This window comes from Myotis lucifugus, unplaced genomic scaffold (assembly GCF_000147115.1).
Source record: "Myotis lucifugus unplaced genomic scaffold, Myoluc2.0 scaffold_97, whole genome shotgun sequence".
Lineage (NCBI taxonomy): Eukaryota > Metazoa > Chordata > Mammalia > Chiroptera > Vespertilionidae > Myotis > Myotis lucifugus.
Genome location: NW_005871145.1, coordinates 2,225,002 through 2,243,351, shown reverse-complemented (window position 1 = coordinate 2,243,351; position 18,350 = coordinate 2,225,002). Strand labels below are relative to the sequence as shown.

The 18,350-nt window shown below is 37.2% G+C and overlaps 3 protein-coding genes across 3 annotated transcripts; all 3 read left to right on the top strand.

The window, feature by feature from the left end:
* Positions 1–1,312: 1,312 nt before the first annotated feature.
* Positions 1,313–2,257, top strand: LOC102436059 (olfactory receptor 5D13-like). Its single transcript, XM_006092080.1, has one exon. It carries the CDS (start codon positions 1,313–1,315, stop codon positions 2,255–2,257), a length of 945 nt encoding a protein of 314 aa, XP_006092142.1.
* Positions 2,258–3,802: 1,545 nt separating this feature from the next.
* LOC102435741 (olfactory receptor 5D14) lies at positions 3,803–7,455 on the top strand. The gene is made up of 2 exons (XM_006092079.1): positions 3,803–3,985; positions 6,472–7,455. The coding sequence occupies exons 1-2, from the start codon at positions 3,803–3,805 to the stop codon at positions 7,453–7,455; spliced, it is 1,167 nt and encodes a 388-aa protein (XP_006092141.1).
* A 6,245-nt stretch (positions 7,456–13,700) lies between these two features.
* LOC102440192 (olfactory receptor 5D18) lies at positions 13,701–14,677 on the top strand. The gene has a single exon (XM_006091930.1). The coding sequence runs from the start codon at positions 13,718–13,720 to the stop codon at positions 14,657–14,659; it is 942 nt and encodes a 313-aa protein (XP_006091992.1). The 5' UTR covers positions 13,701–13,717; the 3' UTR covers positions 14,660–14,677.
* Positions 14,678–18,350: the final 3,673 nt, after the last annotated feature.

The following is an 18,350-nucleotide window of genomic DNA, read 5'->3' as shown; positions in this document are numbered from 1 at the left end:
AAACTTGTTGCAGGGTTAAATGAGATAACGTGTGATTTATCATGAATCTTTAGTTGCAAAGGAAGGGAACCCAAAATAAACTGCAAAAGAAAAAGAAAAAAATTGTTAAATGATTAAGGATATTTCTGCAATTATGAACTGCTGTGAGTACAAGTTGCTTTTGCTTTCTCAAAATCACATATACAAATATAACAAAGATTGCATGACTCCAAACAAGATAATAACATATGTAACTTTAATCAAAACCCATCTACAATACTTAGAGTGGCAGGAAATTTTGAGGGTGATTATGTAACCATTGGTAACTATTACCATATTCTCTAGCTTCCTCTAGAGCCATGGTTAGCAAACTGCGGCTCGCAAGCCACATGCGGCTCTTTGGCCCCTTGAGTGTGGCTCTTCCTAAGCCTTAGGAGTACCCTAATTAAGTAAATAACAATGTACCTACCTATATAGTTTAAGTTTAAAAAATTTGGCTCTCAAAAGAAATTTTAATCGTTGTACTGTTGATATTTGGCTCTGTTGACTAATGAGTTTGCCGACCACTGCTCTAGAGAGCAAAATACATTTTAAGTTGCTTTCCAATTCAGAGATCCAATTCAGAGATCCTATGAGCATTTAATGCTCTAATATGCCTAATAAAATTATAAATAAAAATAATAGCCATTTAACAGTATGTGAACAGCATCAATGACAGTGAGAAAAACACTTATGTAGGAAAGAAAACAGATGTGTGAGGGAACAACATGTCAAAGCTGTAACTTCATTATTTTATCAGGTTGCCACATTGTAGAACACTAAGCCAATTATTATAGCGTCAGGATTCATTAATCAAGAGCTTGAAGATATACAGGATTATATTCCTTCAATATCCATTATTTTTTCAAAGCTTGGAAATTCTTGTGGTGACTCACAGATGCTACCTTTCTTGTGATCCTCAGGTTGAACATTATGGTTCAACTCATGGTCTGTGGGAGACAGAACCATCTCTTCATAAGCTGCACATGCAAATAGAACTATTATCGCCTCCAATGCTGTTTGGAGATGAAAGTTAATATAGCTTATTTTGTTCTTTAGATTCCACATATAAGTGAGATCATGTGATATTTACTTTTCTCTGGCTGGCTTATTTCGTTCAGCATAATAATGGAAAAGAGGGAACATCTGTAATACTTTCACAATAAGGACAAAAAAGAAGTTAATAGAGCTTAATGTTTTTCCCTGCCACATGGTAACTGTTATATAAATGCACTGTCATTATTATCATTGTTGTTATTTTTATCATTATTTCAGATGTTCTCCAGCAACAACCATGTTGTTAGCTGAAGGAAATCGGAGTGCCGGAGCCACATTCACTCTCTTGGGCTTCTCAGATTTTCCAGATCTCCAGGTGCCCCTGTTCCTGGCATTCCTGATCGTCTACATGGTCACTGTGCTGGGAAACCTGGGCATGATCATGATCATCAGGACCAGTCCCCAACTCCACACCCCCATGTACTTTTTCCTCAGCCACTTGTCCTTTGTAGATTTCTGTTATTCCACTACAATTACACCCAAGCTTTTGGAGAACTTGGTTGTGGAAGAGAGAACCATCTCTTTCCCAGGATGCATCATGCAATTCTTCTTGGCTTGTTTATTTGCGGTGGCAGAAACATTCATGTTGGCAGTGATGGCCTATGACCGATTTGTGGCCGTGTGTAGCCCTCTGCTCTACACGGTAGTCATGTCCCCAAAGCTCTGTGCGTCACTAGTAGCTGGACCCTACACCCTGGGAATAGTATTTTCCCTGCCACTCACCTATTTTCTCCAGGCATTATCCTTCTGTGGGTCTAACATCATAAATAATTTTTTCTGTGAGCACTCTGCCATTGTTTCTGTCTCCTGCTCTGATCCCTACATCAGCCAAGTGCTTTGCTTTGCCATGGCCGTATTCAATGAGGTGAGCAGCCTGGTAATCATTCTCACTACTTATGTTTTCATCTTTGTCACTGTCATAAAAATGCCTTTAGCTAGTGGGCGCCAAAAAGCCTTCTCCACTTGCGCCTCCCACCTGACCACCATCACCATTTTCCATGGGACTCTCCTGTTCCTTTATTGTGTACCCAACTCCAAAAACTCAAGGCTCATAATCAAAGTAGGTTCTGTATTTTATACAGTGGTAATTCCTATGCTGAACCCTCTGATATACAGCCTCAGAAACAAAGTTGTGAAGGAGAGTGTCAGGAAATTAATTCATCGCTCAATACAATTTTGTTGAAGATTTATATTTCCAAGAGGAATTTGATTTACTATATTGAGAATTGTTCAGTGCTTCTAGTAGAGATGATGATTTAAATTACTTAGTCAATTCACCAGAATTTTAAGTCTCACTACTTATGTGATAATTTGATTTCTGTTCATTTCAGTGTGAGTTATAAGTAAAGTGACATAGTGTTGTAGGTTGAATAATGCCCCCAAAATATCCATGTCCATCCAGAAGCTCAGAATGTGACACTATTTGAGAATAGGCTCTTTGAAGATGTAGTTAATGTAAAGATTGAGATGAGATTATACTGGAATAGGCTCAAATCCAAATGATCATGTTCTTATTGAGAAAAGAACCCAAGGACACACACAGGGAAGAAGGCTTAGAGACGATGGAAGCAGAGATTGGCATTTTGCTGCCACCAGCCAAGGCAGTCCAGGAACCACCAGAATCTGGATGATGCAAAGGATTCTCTCCTAGCATCTTCAAAGGGTGCATACCCTGCCAGCACCTTGATTTCAGGCTTCTGGTCTCCAGAAGTATGAGAAAATTTCCATTGTTTTACACAACCAACGTTGGGGCAATTTACTGTAGCAACTCTAGGAAATTTACTTAACAGTAAATATGAGACCATAAAATCCAAATTTCTTGACTCTAAGTTGGCATGGTGAATTATTTTTAAATCATTCTTTAATTCCATTTAAGCAATGGGAATGTTGAGGTTATAGACGAATTCTGAAATATTATAGCTAGGAGTGTGAATATAGAAGATTAGCAATGAGAGCCTAGAGACACAATCTCTCAGATCTGGTCAACTTCTTGAGTCTCTCCACAGGGCCTCATGTACTTTTATTATAGTGTGGGAAGTGGTGTTAAACATGATGACTCTGAATATCAACTAAAATGTTGATTTTATAGAAATTTCTAGAAGGATTATAAAAAATGAGAAATCTGTAGATATTAATCTTGCAATCTGATGTGTTAAACTTGATTTTGTAATTCTATTTGTTAACACAGAGGCTATCACAATATGTTTCAGAAATAGCTTGCATAATTTTTATTTTTTTAAAGGTTAACTTTTAATTAATTACACATTTTACCTGCATGGAATATCTGCCAGACAAGTACAGCATTATTGCAACTGGTTTGATTAAAATGTACTCTATGTTGATTATTCATCTGCTGGTCTTAACCCTGTGTGTTGATCTTGAATAAAACTTTCTGACTTCACTTTATACCATAAAGATATACCACAAAACTTCGTCTTATATGTGTGAGCAAGCAGGCAATTGTAAAACATAAAGTAAACACAGATTTTATTTTTAATTTTCTTCAGTTTTAAACCAGGTTTCCACATAACTTTATCATAATATTCAGACTCGTTTAAGGGGATATGTAGTGCACAAAAGATGCATTCTTCTGTTCGCTCTTACCTCCTAAAGCACATGCAATTCAAAAAAAAAGAAAAAGAAAAAGAAAAAGAAAAAAGTCATCCTTAGTAGTGTTGGTTTATAACCACTTCCTGACTTTTGTAAGTTTCTACCTTACACAGTTACCATGTCCCAGAAGCTGTACCTCATTCTTCTGGCCGAGAGCTACACCTGGCCTCATTACATGGCTGCAATCATTTGGGAGCTTCTGGGTCTAAACTTCCAAAATGATGCCACTGTTTTGTTAGGTGACATGGTGCTGGCTGTTGGCTGGGTGCCTCAGTGTTTTCCCATGAAGTCTCTTTCGATAGTAGGTTACCCTGGCTGCCTTATGTAGCAACCTCTGAACAGTATTTGGAGAGACCTGAAGTAGAAGCTATAAGGCATCTTGGTGCCTCTGCTCCACAATCTATTTAACCTCACTCCCAACACATTTTCTTGCTAAAACAAGTCACAATTCTAATTTGCTGGATCAATCCCTGTGCTGCCTAGTGGAATTATCGCTCCTCTAAACTACTACAGCTCATGGTTCCCCTATGGGAAGCAGAGATTTAGCTGGTGGATCATTATGGATTAACAGGTAGAAGAACCACTCCCATTTCCACCCCTCACCCATAAATTCTGGGTCTCATAAATTACTGGAAAAATAGCAGTTGTATACTGGTTGCAGATTTAGAACATATAACACATTCTGGAGGCCTTTACTCCATCCCTCGAAAGTATTGCCAACAGAGCTTGTCCCATAACTGAGGTGTGAAAGGCTAGTCCAATATTCCAGGCGCACTGTTTGAATTTCTGAATACTAGGTGAGTTGTTCTTCACCACTGTCCTTCAGGGACACCCTAGGACAGGACTATAGTGTCCATTTTTGTAGAATCATCTAAAAATGAAGCCCCAATGCTTTCTTCCATATTCAGGTTGTCATAAATTCCTCATGAGGATACATTATAAGTTCAGTCTTTGAAGGACAAAGCAACAATAGCATGGATCATAGGCACCTGAACCACTTACTCATGTAAATTACTTGTGTCTTCAGGAACAGGAATGCTATCGACTGCTGTGTATGCCTAATGTTATGGGTTGGTGGGCTAGACAACGCCCAGCTGAAGAAGTGTAGGTCGCATAGTAACGTGGTAGCCTATGGTCACACATTTAGTCCCTATTAGGGTCCATTAAAAAGTCAGAAGCTGTTTCTCAAAAGGTGAATAGTTATCTGCTGTGGAAGTTGCTGCTTTGTTTTAAAATTCTAGTGGTCTAATCTGTAATTCACTATAGGGGCTTTCTAAAGTTCTGCACAATCCTTATCTGTGAATACACTTCAAGGACAATCATATAATCAGGTCATTTGTTCAAAATAACACAGAAGCTGGCATGGCAGACTGGACTTGTTTTGGGATTCACAAAAAATGGACTATATTTTGAGTAACTTTGTAAATGGGTTGGAGTAACTTGCCTAAAATGGGTGTATGCTGTCCACCAAATCAAAAGAGGCCTACTGAATTTTGGTGTAGAGGAGGCAGAATTTGAGAACTATGGCTATACCTTAGCTTTATTAATTCTAGAGGGCGCTTGGTTGCGTGCAAACAAAGGCTGATAGTTCATTTCAAGCAGCAGTTTTTCTGTGTAATTTCAAAGAAATTCTAGTCATTAAAAATGACACAAGGGACTTGGAATTTGCCTTAATTACCTGTTTTGATGCTTGTGAGAAATAAGTTGCTAGGGATTCTCCAGGGTTTGAGTCCCTGGGGCTACAAGTTAGATGTAAGGGCCTTGATGCCTCCGTTACACTCCGCTTATGAGAACAGGAGGGTGGTGGCCTGTTCCTCTGTAGCAGGTAAGTTTATTCAGGTTTCTATGAAACAGTGAACATATTTTCCAAATGTGATGATAGGGTTTTCTTTTGATAGTAAGTCACTGTAAATGCTATCCAATTCTGAGTTTATTTACATTAAAGAAAGAAGTTAACACTTGTGGAAATATTTGGCTTCAAGTCCATTGACAACCTTTTCACAAAGAACAGAGTAAACTTTCTACCTGGAAATAGATATATACTCATATCCTCCTTATATGCACTTTCTATTGGTATATAAACTTTCACAAGAAAGAGTATTAATTAATTCTGAGAGAACTCTACGTGGTAAATCTTGAGACCCTTAAGAGATGTATCTATACAATGTCTGGGCTGTAATAGAAGCTAACTCTTAGGCTATAAACCCTAATAAAGTGTATACTATACTCAGAGGTCAAAAGGAGCCATCGTTCTCCTCAACCCCTCAGTAGCTAAGGTATTCAATGAAAGAAGTCGCCTTTTCTAAACAAAAGGTGCTAAGTTGGGATTGATACATTTTCCTAGATTTCTCTATTATTTACTTTATCCTTAGAATAGAAACATATTCTCTTGAAGATTTTAGTTGATTTATGTGTACAGGCAGAACACAGCAGCATTGTATGTTCTTTTTTGAGGCAAACATTTCACTCCCCCCCCCCCCAGACTCACTATGCATTTACCTATGTGCAAACATTTTTATCAGCGGAGTGCATATTATGCTACTAGTCAGTGTGGATGTACACACTGTGATTTGATAAGCATTTCTTATGAAAACACAAATTGCAATGGAAATGCAAAGATGTTTTAGAGACTCAGCATGGCTTGTTATACCTGTAGCAATAATCTGCATGAGACATGTTCTGTATGGAATAAACTAGGACCCAAAACTCTTTTTTTATAATTTTCTTTGGTCTACCGTAGAAATTCATGATATATTTGTTGCTTACTGCCATACATTTCTTTGACAGAAACAATTCTCTTCCCTCACCCCGCCCTTCAAATGTACCGTAGTGATGGCTGCAAGAAATATGAGTGTGGAGACAATCTTTGTCCTCTTGGGTTTCACAGATTACCCAGAGCTTCAGATCCCCCTGTTCCTCGTGTTTCTGATCATGTACATCGTCACCGTGGTAGGCAACCTCGGAATGATAATGATCATCAAGATTAACCCCAAGTTTCACACCCCCATGTACTTTTTCCTTAGTCACCTTTCTTTTGTTGATTTTTGTTACTCTTCCATCATTACGCCCAAGCTGCTTGAGAACTTGGTCATGGCTGATAAAAGTATCTTCTATGCTAGCTGCATGTTGCAGTACTTCCTATCCTGCGCTGCTGTGGTGACTGAGTCCTTTTTGTTGGCAGTGATGGCCTATGACCGCTTTGTGGCCATTTGCAATCCTCTACTCTATTCAGTGGCCATGTCACTAAGGCTCTGTGTCTTGCTGGTGGCTGGGTCATATTTCTGGGGCATGTTTGGCCCCTTGGTACTCCTTTGTTATGCTCTCCAACTTAATTTTTTTGGATATAATGTAATCAACCACTTTTTCTGTGAATATACCGCTCTCATTGCCGTCTCGAGCTCTGATACACACATTCCCCACCTGCTGCTCTTTGGTTTTGCTACCTTCAATGAGGTGAGCACGCTACTGATTATACTCACTTCCTATGCTTTTATTTTTGTGACTGTACTGAATATCCGTTCTGCCAGCGGGCGTCGCAAAGCCTTCTCCACCTGTGCCTCCCACCTGACGGCCATCACCATCTTCCATGGGACCATCCTTTCCCTCTACTGTGTGCCCAACTCCCAAAACTCTCGGCAAACGGTCAAAGTGGCCTCTGTCTTTTACACAGTGGTCAACCCCATGCTGAACCCTCTGATCTACAGCCTGAGGAATAAAGACGTGAAGGATGCCTTCTGGAAATTCATAGACACAAAAGTTCCATCCCACTGAACCAACCTCAAAAGGTGTTTTCAATCCCAATGAACAATAGGAGCAGAGCCTATAACCCGTCTAAAATAGCATATATTTGCATGAGGTTTTTATAGGTGGGTGTGATGTTAATATATTGTGTATTGGTTAGCTCAAATCCCTTGATGATGCCAGAAAAGTTAACTTTGGGACGGATTCCATAGGATTTTGATCTGCAAAACATTTATGTCTTCAAATTCTATAAAAAAAAACAACCCACACATAAAAATACTACAAAGCTGAGAGGATCATCTTTACTCACCTTAGAAAAGGCCTTTCTGCTTTGTTACTGCAAGTGACCATGGGTAACTTGCCTTTAAATGTATTTGTGTTGTGTGTCACTAAAGCACGGTGTCTTTGTTGGGAGATACAGATGGATATGCTTTTTGATAAAAGGGGTAATAAGCATTGGGCAAGGATGCTTACACCTGTTGTGTGGATGATGACACAGAAGATCAAGAAACTAGTCTAGAAATGACTAAAATGATTGATTTAAGACAGGAACTTACTGTTCACTCCAAATCTAGTGCCCTTTCACTATAATACCTCTGTGGCTATGGAAATTAATTTTGTCATTTGGAAATGACAATTCCTGGAGTCACTTTAATACTTCTAGCTGTGCGTGGATATTATTTCTCAAAAGGCTGCATTCCCAGTATTATCAGGTCTGGGAATGTCTTAAGCATTATCTAGTCTAGTTCATATGTATCAGAGTGAATGTAATATACATTTTATCAGGAAATATTAAGGAATCATATTTCAGAATTTCTGTTCTAATGTTTTTATGAATGGCTAAACAAGCACAAATATCTAGTAACAAATACCTTAAAAATCAGAGCAAATTGTAGAAGAAATTCTATCTCTATAGAATTTAAAATGAATGATAGACATTATTATTAAAACAGTGTCATATCAGAACAAATAGATAGCCATGTGAGAAAAAGATAAAAATTAGATATCGTCTTTATTTCACATGCCATAAGAGAGCTCTAAGTACAGGTTTAAAATTTAGATTACATAAATATACAAAATTTCTTGGCAAGAACAATAGAAAAATATTAAATTGACAAAAGCACCACCTATATCACATAAAAGGTTTAAAATTACACTGATAAAGCTTTTGGTTCTATCATCCCAGATAATTTCTGAAGATCTGAAATTATTTCATGTTAATTTTTTAAATGAAAGAATACTGCAATAACACTCTAGTATTATCCCATATTTTGTTAGTATTCTAAGGAATACCAACTTAATTGCATAAATACATCTTAAAGGACACCCATTGATACACCCAGATAGGTTTCCTTCTTTTTCTTTCTGCCATAGATAATGTCATCCTGAAATATCCATGTTATATTTTTGATAAAGGGATTTAGAAAGTATAGAACAGAAACACAAACTGCATAATCATTGAGATGCATAAAAAGCTGACTATTTGACAATGAGTTGTATTTTCTGTACTCTTTGCTCCAGACTCAACACTCTTCCCCCAGTTATTTGAATAACTTCATAATAGTCTATGCTCAAATAGCATCTCATTGTGGTCTTACCTAACCTCTCTAAGAGATCAACCAAAGAACTTGTATGCATATATACATAACCCATGGACACAGACAATACTGTGGTGAAGGCCTGGGGTGGGTGGCTGGGGAGGCTAGATGGGGTCAATGGGGAGAAAAGGGGAACATATGTAATACTTTTAACAATAAAGATTAAAAAAAATAAATGCACCACCAAGAAAATAAAAAAAATGATTCCTTCATTTATATATAGTTCAGCATTAATTATTACCAGAAAATGATTACATATTATTTGTTTTTGTATTCTCCATTAAGTATAAATTTGTTGATAAAGAGACATTCTCTCTCTCTTTTTCTCCCAATACCTAAGATAGTACCTGTCTCAGGATAAGTCTATAATAAATATTTGTTTCTTGAATGAATAAAAGAATGATTGAATGTGCAGTTACATATTCTCATTATGTGCTCAAACCTCCTTTCCCTGGTTCCTGCACCAGAAAGAAAAGTTTGCAAAAATAGTCACCTTTTTAATTCTGATCAGTGAATATAGATTCTTCAACCAGTCTATGTTCAATGGTATTGCTTGTTACTACAGAGAGATGATATATCCTTTGAGATAAAAGTTTTAATGTATTCATGTCTGCATTATTCTTATATCAATAGCATAGGCTTGCATTTAATGGGTATGCAAAAATGTTTGCTGAATGAATGGACAGGATAAAACTTTGGTTTTAAGATTATCTAAAGGAGCATATTTGAGATACTCTTTCCCATTTATAGACAATTTCACCATGCTGTATCTGATTTTGAAAATTTAAGATTTCTATTGTAATAAACCTGACAGATAGAAAATTCAACAGAGTGGACATTTGCTTTATTTTATTTTGACTGTCCAGTTTTAATAATGCCTTCTAAAAATATTCTTATCATTCTTTCTGAACTGTCTCTTCTCTGCATTCAAATTCCTCATTGTTCTAGTATGTTTGCCTCTATCCCCAGTTCCATGGAAGGTCGTATTTTTTATTCAATAAAGATTCATGGTATTTTGTGATAGTCACCACTGATTGGGAGCTTGAACTACATCAGTAAATAAAGCAATAAAAACAATCCCTGTTTTTCTGGAGCTTTTGTTCTAGCAGGAGGGAACAAACAATATATAATAAATTCAATAAGCATTAAATATATATTTGAACCATGGTAAGTACTTTAAACACTAAATTGAGAAGTAGGTTAACCCAGAGGTATAATAGCATCGTAATTGAAGGTCTCACTAAAAATGCATTTGAGACAGCATGGAGAGAACTGGTATTATGCTAAGCAAAATAAGCCAGTCAGAGAAAGATAAGTACTACATGATCTCACTCATATATGGAATCTAGTGAAAAAAAATAAACTGATGAACAAAATAGATCCAGAGGCATAGAAGCATGGAAAAGACTGGTGATTCTCAGAAAGAAGATCGGGGTGGGTGGGTGGGGAGAGATTAACCAATTAACTGGTGAGTTTATATGCATATATGCATAGCCCCTGGACACAGACAATAGTGTGGTGAAGGCCTGGGAGAGGTGGGTGCTGGGTGGAAGGGGTCATTGGGAAAAAGGGGGACATCTGTAATACTTTCAACAATAAAGGTAAATTAACAAACAAACAAAAAAACAAACATGCATTTGAACAAACACTTCAGGGAAAACATTCCAGTGTAAAAGAAGCACTATAGAAATTATCTGAGATGATAATAGTAAAAAGGCCATAAGGAATGAGTGTGCTTTTTTTGGTTTTGTTTTGTTTTTGAAAAGTGGCAAGAAGGTCTGACTAGCTGGAGAAGATGGAGGAGGGAAAGGATAATAGAATAGGAGAGATTTGAAGGGGACTAGATCATTTTTCTGATTGAATATTGAACTTTGTAAATGTCTCTGCTTTAACTCTCAATGAATCATGATGACCTAACTGATGGATCTTGCACTTCTTCAACATAGTTAGAGTGGGTGGTATGGAGGAAGAGGGTTATTCTAGGCATATAGTAGTCACGTAGTTAACATTTGATAATGACGACTTTATAATTACGTAATTTTGGTAACTGTAGGAAGGTATAGGAGTGATCAGGGAGCTGGAGGAAGTGACTTTAAAAGATAAATTTTCATATGAAATGCCCCTCGTGCTGCTCCAGATTTCCAGTACACAAGAATAACATCAGAGAAAGGTGATTAATTTTAATTGTTTATTTCATGACCTCAAGAGCATGAGGCAATGGAGAGACTCTAGGGTCCATATCCCAAAGGTTGTGATTATAGATATAAGAATATATGTATCCCTTCCATTAGGAGAGGTCCTACCTTTGCCATCAGCAGGTTTGTTTAAGATTCAAAAGATAGATTGATATTAATTTCAATGTATGGTATCTGGAAAACAAGGTGAGAGGGGGACATTTACCCTTTAGATCTATGCAGTGCTTGAGAAATATTTAGTCACTGCAAGAGTCACATATCTGAACATGCCAGGCAGAGGATGTGCCATTGTCCTACAGAGCTTTGCAATCAGAAGGCCTGGCTCAGCTGAGCTCCCCAGTAACAGCTCCATGAACAGCAGGTGCCTAGGGTGGGGGTAAGAAGAGCTGGGAGAATTTTGGAAATGGGCATTGTCTTGCTTCCATAATTTCTCAGAGCAGTAGTCAAGGTAGACACACAAGTATTTAAATAAAATGAAGTAAGCAGAGAATAAATAGACTAGTGAAAAAAATTAAAAGATACCAGTTTTAATTAAGATTGTAAAGCAGGACACATTGGCCCTTGAGAGCAAAAATTACAACAAAATGGAGGAAAATTATAAGAAAGAATATTTCAGCTATTATATTTCCCGGATTCAAACATATAGAAAAATTTACTAGTAGTTTAACAATAGCTTTTGGGACATTACATTCAATATAGCATTAATTCTTAAAGGACTTAGATAAATTAAGAATTGTATTAAGAAAAAGTGTGAGAGAGTGTCTGACTTTGTGATGGATTGTCTTTTGAGGTTGTCTTTAATACTCAAATTTATGAGCATATGAGCAGATGGGACCCTGGAGTGTCTCAGTTTCACATATGATCTGACACCTTCAACTGATGGGCCATCTGAAGCTATTTCATGGGTTGTGGGACCAGAGAAAACCTTCCTAGAAATAATAGATAGAGGGTTTCCTAGTATGGGAGGATCTTAGAGGTGTTAGGCAGCAATTAGAGAAATATAGGGTCAGGCAAAAGTAGGCTTTTGCCCTGTAAAGTTGTGAGTGTGAGAAACACAGAGTTTATTCTTGTATTATTACTTATTAAGTATTATATTATTTTCCATACAAACCTGCTTTTACCTTGCCTTGTGTAATTCTGTATTACTATTTTGTCTCATAAAATGACTTTCTAGTGCAGTTTTTAATTCTCCTTTACAGGTGTTGAAGGGAGGGGGGAAGGAGAGGGAGAGAGAGAGAGAACCTAGGAAAGGGAAGTCTCTAAGTCAGAGCCTTTATAGTTAGTTATTTCTGGGAGAAAAAAAAATCCTAAATCCCTTTCTCAGTTCACATTGCTGCTACTTTCAGATGTATACTGTCACTGGGCTACTGCTCATACACATAACTTCTGCAGTTTGTCATAACGTATGACTATTAATAAAGGGAATACCTTAGCATCTAGACCTTGAACATGGATCAGAGTGCAGCATAAAATATGGACATATTGCTGGGAGTTTGGAAATTAGGATTTAGTCATAGCCATTTAATGCTCCTTATTTGCATGTCATTGGGAAAGTCATGGTTTCTCCAGCTTCTGTTTTATCACTTCGAGAATAAGAAAGCAGAAAAGATTATCTATCATCTGTCCTAATTTTATTATTTCTCAAGCAGTGAGGAAGTATTGGCAATTAGGACTCCATGCATTGAGGACAATGCTTTCTGAAAAAAGTGAAGATTTATTTTTATATCAGACTTACTGGATCAAAAAAGGAAGAGATTAGCCTGGCTGGCGTGGTTCAGTGGTTGAGTGTCAACCTATGAACCAGGAAGTCACGATTTGATTCCTGGTCACAGGGCTCAAGCCCAGGCTGTGGGCTCCATCCCAGTGTGGAGTATGCAGAAGGCAGCTGATCAATGATTCTCCCTCATCATTGATGTTTCTATCTCTCTCTCCCTTTCCCTTCCTCTTTGAAATCAATAAAAATATATTGTAACAAAGGAAAAGATTAAAGTGCTATATGAAATTAACAATAAAGGAACAAATTTAAGGTGTTAGGAGTATTCATTCTTGATGTCACAGTGTGAATGTATGAAGCAAACATTAATTTTAGAAATTTCTCATTTTATTGCTGATTGCAGGGTTGACAAAATCAGTGATGTTAGGCTTATCTTTTATGACATTAAAAAAGGAGAGCTGAAAGTGTTATGGGTGGATTTGATTTAAAATACCATAAGTCCCTTGAGCTCATACTATTTTTAAATATTAAACAGTACAATTGAGAACTTAGAAAATTAATTCAATAATTGTATTTTTTACATAAAGAAAAATTAAAAATGTTATCATGCTTAAAAATATTATACATTCAGCATATCTTGCATAATAAACCCATAGAGAAATTCTGAAAGATATTTTTGCTTCATTTACCAGTTTGATAAGGAATATTAACCCAGCTTTTTATACCCTCACTTGGTTTAATATTTTTCTTTTCAGGACTCATTCAGATTCTGAGAAACAGAAACCATGATACTGTCGGAGAGGAATAAAAGTGGGACCACGTTCACTCTCTTGGGCTTCTCAGATTACCCAGAACTGCAGGTCCCCCTCTTCTTGATTTTTCTGGCCATTTACAGCGTCACTGTTGTAGGGAATATTGGGATTATTGTCATCATCAAAATTAACCCCAAGCTGCACACCCCCATGTACTTTTTCCTCAGCCACCTCTCGTTTGTGGATTTCTGCTATTCCTCCATCGTTGCCCCCAAGACCTTGGTGAACCTAGTCGTAGAAGACAGAACCATTTCATTTCTGGGATGTGTTGTACAATTCTTTTTCTTTTGTACCTTTGTGGTAACGGAATCCTTTTTATTGGCTGTGATGGCTTATGACCGCTTCGTGGCCATCTGCAACCCTCTGCTCTACACAGTTGCCATGTCCCAGAAGCTCTGTGCATTGCTCGTGTTCGGATCGTATGCATGGGGAGTAGCGTGCTCCTTGATACTCACATGTTCTGCTCTCAAGCTATCATTTGAGGGGTTCAACACAATCAACCACTTCTTCTGTGAGTTCTCTGCACTGCTCTCCCTCTCTTGCTCTGATACTTATGTCAACCAGTTGCTGCTTTTTATTTTTGCCACCTTTAATGAGGTCAGCACACTACTCATTGTTCTCATGTCCTACGTATTTATTCTTGTCACCATCCTCAAGATGCATTCAGCCAGCGGTCGCCGCAAAGCCTTCTCCACCTGTGCCTCCCACCTGACGGCCATCACCATCTTCCACGGCACCATCCTCTTCCTCTACTGTGTGCCCAACTCCCAAAACTCCAGGCACACCGTCAAAGTGGCCTCTGTGTTCTACACAGTGGTCATCCCCATGCTGAACCCCCTGATCTACAGCCTGAGAAATAAAGATGTCAAGGATACAGTCAGCAAGCTAATGGACACTAAAGTCTTTTCTTGTTGAGCATATTGTTTTAGTAGCGTTTGTACCTACATGCAAATAAAGTATGTCCTTAAAGGTTTATTTTAAAGAGATATTTTTTAAATTATTGAAGAGCTAATGTTGTACAGTGGAAAGGACATGGATTTTGATTCAAAGAGACCAAAATTCAGTCTGTCTCTTACTGAAGAAAAATCATCAGTTTCTTTCACTTTAATTTTTCATTTACAAATTTGAGATAACATAAGCTGGCTCCTAATCTGATTGTAAAGATTAAAAGATAGTATAGGTAGCATGTGGAATACCTTATAGAATCTCAATAAACATTAATTTCATCCCTCTTTCATATAACATGCCTGGAGTAGACTAGGCCTTCAATAAACACATGGATTTCTCTTATAAAGATACAAATAGCAGTTAAGATATCATAGTCTTCATTTTCAAGGATCTCAACTTCTAGTGTTGACAGTAGGGCAATGAAGAAAGTGGCCATTGTATAAGATAGAAAATAAGTATCATAAAGGGTTTGAGAGAAAGAAAAGTTCAAGTCTATTTAGGGACTTTGGAGAGATGCCTTCATAAAATAGGTATTGTTTGCACTTGGCCTTGGATAGCAGAATAGACAGTTTCCGGAGACACATTTCAATAAGGTAGGAGTTTTATTCAGTAGACAAAAGCCTAACAAAATAAAGAGTTCAGAATGTAATAATGAGTCAATGACTCAACAAATTTTTAATTGTCTTTTTAATAATTTTTCAATTTTTCAATAATAGTTGTTATATACTATTATATTAGTTTCAGGTGTTCAACCCAGTGATTAAACATTTATATAATGTACTAAGTGAAGACCTGATAAATCTAGTGCCCATCTGACATTATACATGGTTATTACAATATTATTAAAATATTATAAAGTACTATGCTGTACTTTACATCCCCGTGACTATTCTGTATCTACCAATCTGTACTTCTCAGTCCCTTCATTCTTTTCACTCAACCTCCCAATCCCTCTTTCATTTATCAACCATCAAAATGTTCTCTGTATCTGTGAGCTTGTTTTTATTTTGTTTATTTATTTATTTTGCTCTTTAGATTCCACATATAGGTGAAGTCATATGGTATTTGTCTTTCTCTGTCTGACTTATTTTGCTCAGCAAAATATCCTCTAGGTCCAACTATGTTGTTGCAGATGGCAAGATTTTTTTTTATGGTTGAATCATATTTCATTGTATATACGCACCACTTACTTATATATCCATTTATTGATGACACATAAGTGGCTTCCATATCTTGTCTATTGCAAATAATGCTGCAATGAACATATGGATGTATATGTCTTTTTGATTTAGTGTCTTGAAGATGAAAATGTCTTAATAGTTGCATTCAGAACAGTACCTAGCATATAGAAATTGGTCAACAAGAAGGTTGGTTGTTCCTACCCCTTTCTGGTATTTGGCAGAACTCTGGTGTGCTTTCACACCCTATACTCTTAAGGAAGGAGCTTTTGAATATAAGACAGGCGAAGTTTATAAGCCCTATTTACAGATTTCATAACATCAGTGTGATCTCTGGTTCACAGATCAATGCTTGGATGAAGCATAAAATGACCTGAAATTCACTCTGAGCTCTCAAAGCGTCATATTGGACTATAGTAATACGTACCAACTTGGGATAGTTTCCCCTGTTAATATCTCATAGAAGTCATTACTGATTTGAGTCCCAAGATGGTGGTGTTTTCTTAATATCTTGTTGATGTCCCACAGAGATCAACAATTATTTAGGGAAGCTTATGGAACATGGGCCCCAGGGACACACACACACACACACACACACACACACACACACACACACCATAAAGCTATGATATTTCCCATCATAACATCTTCAGAAACAGGGGAAGCAATGTCTGTCCCGCAGGTTGGTTGGTTGGACTATACACTCTGTTTTTTGGGAGTGGACATACATGGTATTTTCTGGGATCTGGAAGCTTGTTCTTTTTATTTTCTCCTTGAGGTAATTTATTATAGCCCTGTGTAAGAGAAGAAAGAATTGCAAAGGAGGGAAGTAGTATTAGTCATAGTTTTTAAAACCTGTATTTACCTCTCTTAATTAGTGTCTCAAGAAATGTCATATTTTGAGCACTCCTTTGTGAAAATATTTTCTCTGTGTATTGAGAAACAATGTTGATGAGAAATGGGAACAATCTGATTTGCAGAACCAAAGATCTTGTAACAGCTTTTAGTGTAAAAGGGGAGAGTGTAAACAAATTGGGAAGAATGCTGAATTTCTCTCTTTTCATCCTCCTACTCTCTCACTAACTCCATCCACAAAACCTGCTAGAAATTGCATGGAGACCCTCCTGATGGTCACTCTGAGGCTGAGTGGCAGCAAGGGGCCTGAGGACTGCTTATAGAGGGGCACAGGCAGCTGAACCCCCTCTGAAGCACAAAGGGAGGAATTACCTTGGCCATGTGCAAAACACTTTGAATTGTCTCTCCATAGCATGTTTCTCAACTTTGAAACTATTGATATTTTGGGCCACATAATATTTTGATGTTTGCATGTGTTGTTGGTATGTGTGTGTTGGGGGAAAAAGAGGAGGCCATTATGTATATCATAGGGTATTTAGCCGCATCCCTAGTCTCTACTTGCTAAATAGCACCCCTCCCTATCGTGATGACAAATACTGTCTTCAGACATTGACAAATGTCCCATAGGAATGCAAATCACTGCTGATTAAGAACCACTGTTCTATACGTAACCAGCAGCCTAATTTTTCTTTTAAAAATTATTTATGTGGAATGCTACATTCCTAGATGATGCCTAATAAAAAAGTATAATTATAATAAAAATGATCATACAGGAATTGGTGGTTGAAAGATTTAGTGAAATATGTCTTCACATTGGATCTTTGTCTTGGAGCATCTTTAGACTTGAGAGCATTTCCCAAAGGTTTTTCAAAATTATGTACTACTTTGAACTCAGAAAAAGACAACTCACTTTTACTGGCCACTGAAGAAAGAAAACCATATCATTAGAATAATTATTTGTTTTTTAAATTGGGATTTCTTAATGCACATATGCTTTATTTCTTAGAAAGCATTTGAAGACTGAGAACAATACTTGGTTGTGTTGGGTTTCAATTCAGATTCTCTTTCCTCCAGGAGTAATTACTTGGTGCCTCTACAGTAATGTATGTATCGCCCAAAGATCAGGAGGGAGAGAATAAATGAGGGTGTCCTCACCTTCTGTTGGTATTTTCTATATGTCAAAGACCTTGAATGTATCCATCTCTTAGTAAAAAAATTACACCCTTCTGCTCAGCCGGCATGGCTCAGTGGTTGAGCATCAACCAATGAACCAGGAAGTCATGGTTCAATTCCCTGTCAGGACATATGCCCAGATTGCGAGCTCAATCCCCACTGTGGGGCTTGCAGGAGGCAGCTGGTCAATGATTCTCTCGTATCATTGATGTTTTTATCTCTCTCTCCCTCTCATTTTCTCTCTGAAATAAACAATATATATATATTTTAAAAATCACATGCTTCTTCCTGAGCCAATCCCATAACATGTTTTGTAAGAATTCAGGCAAGTTTCTATATTGTGTGTTTTAAAAAACAATTGGAATAAAATATTTACATTTTATGTGTGTTGTGAGGCTTAAATATATAAGTCAAGTTATGTATACATATATAATATTTGTGCAGCATGGCTT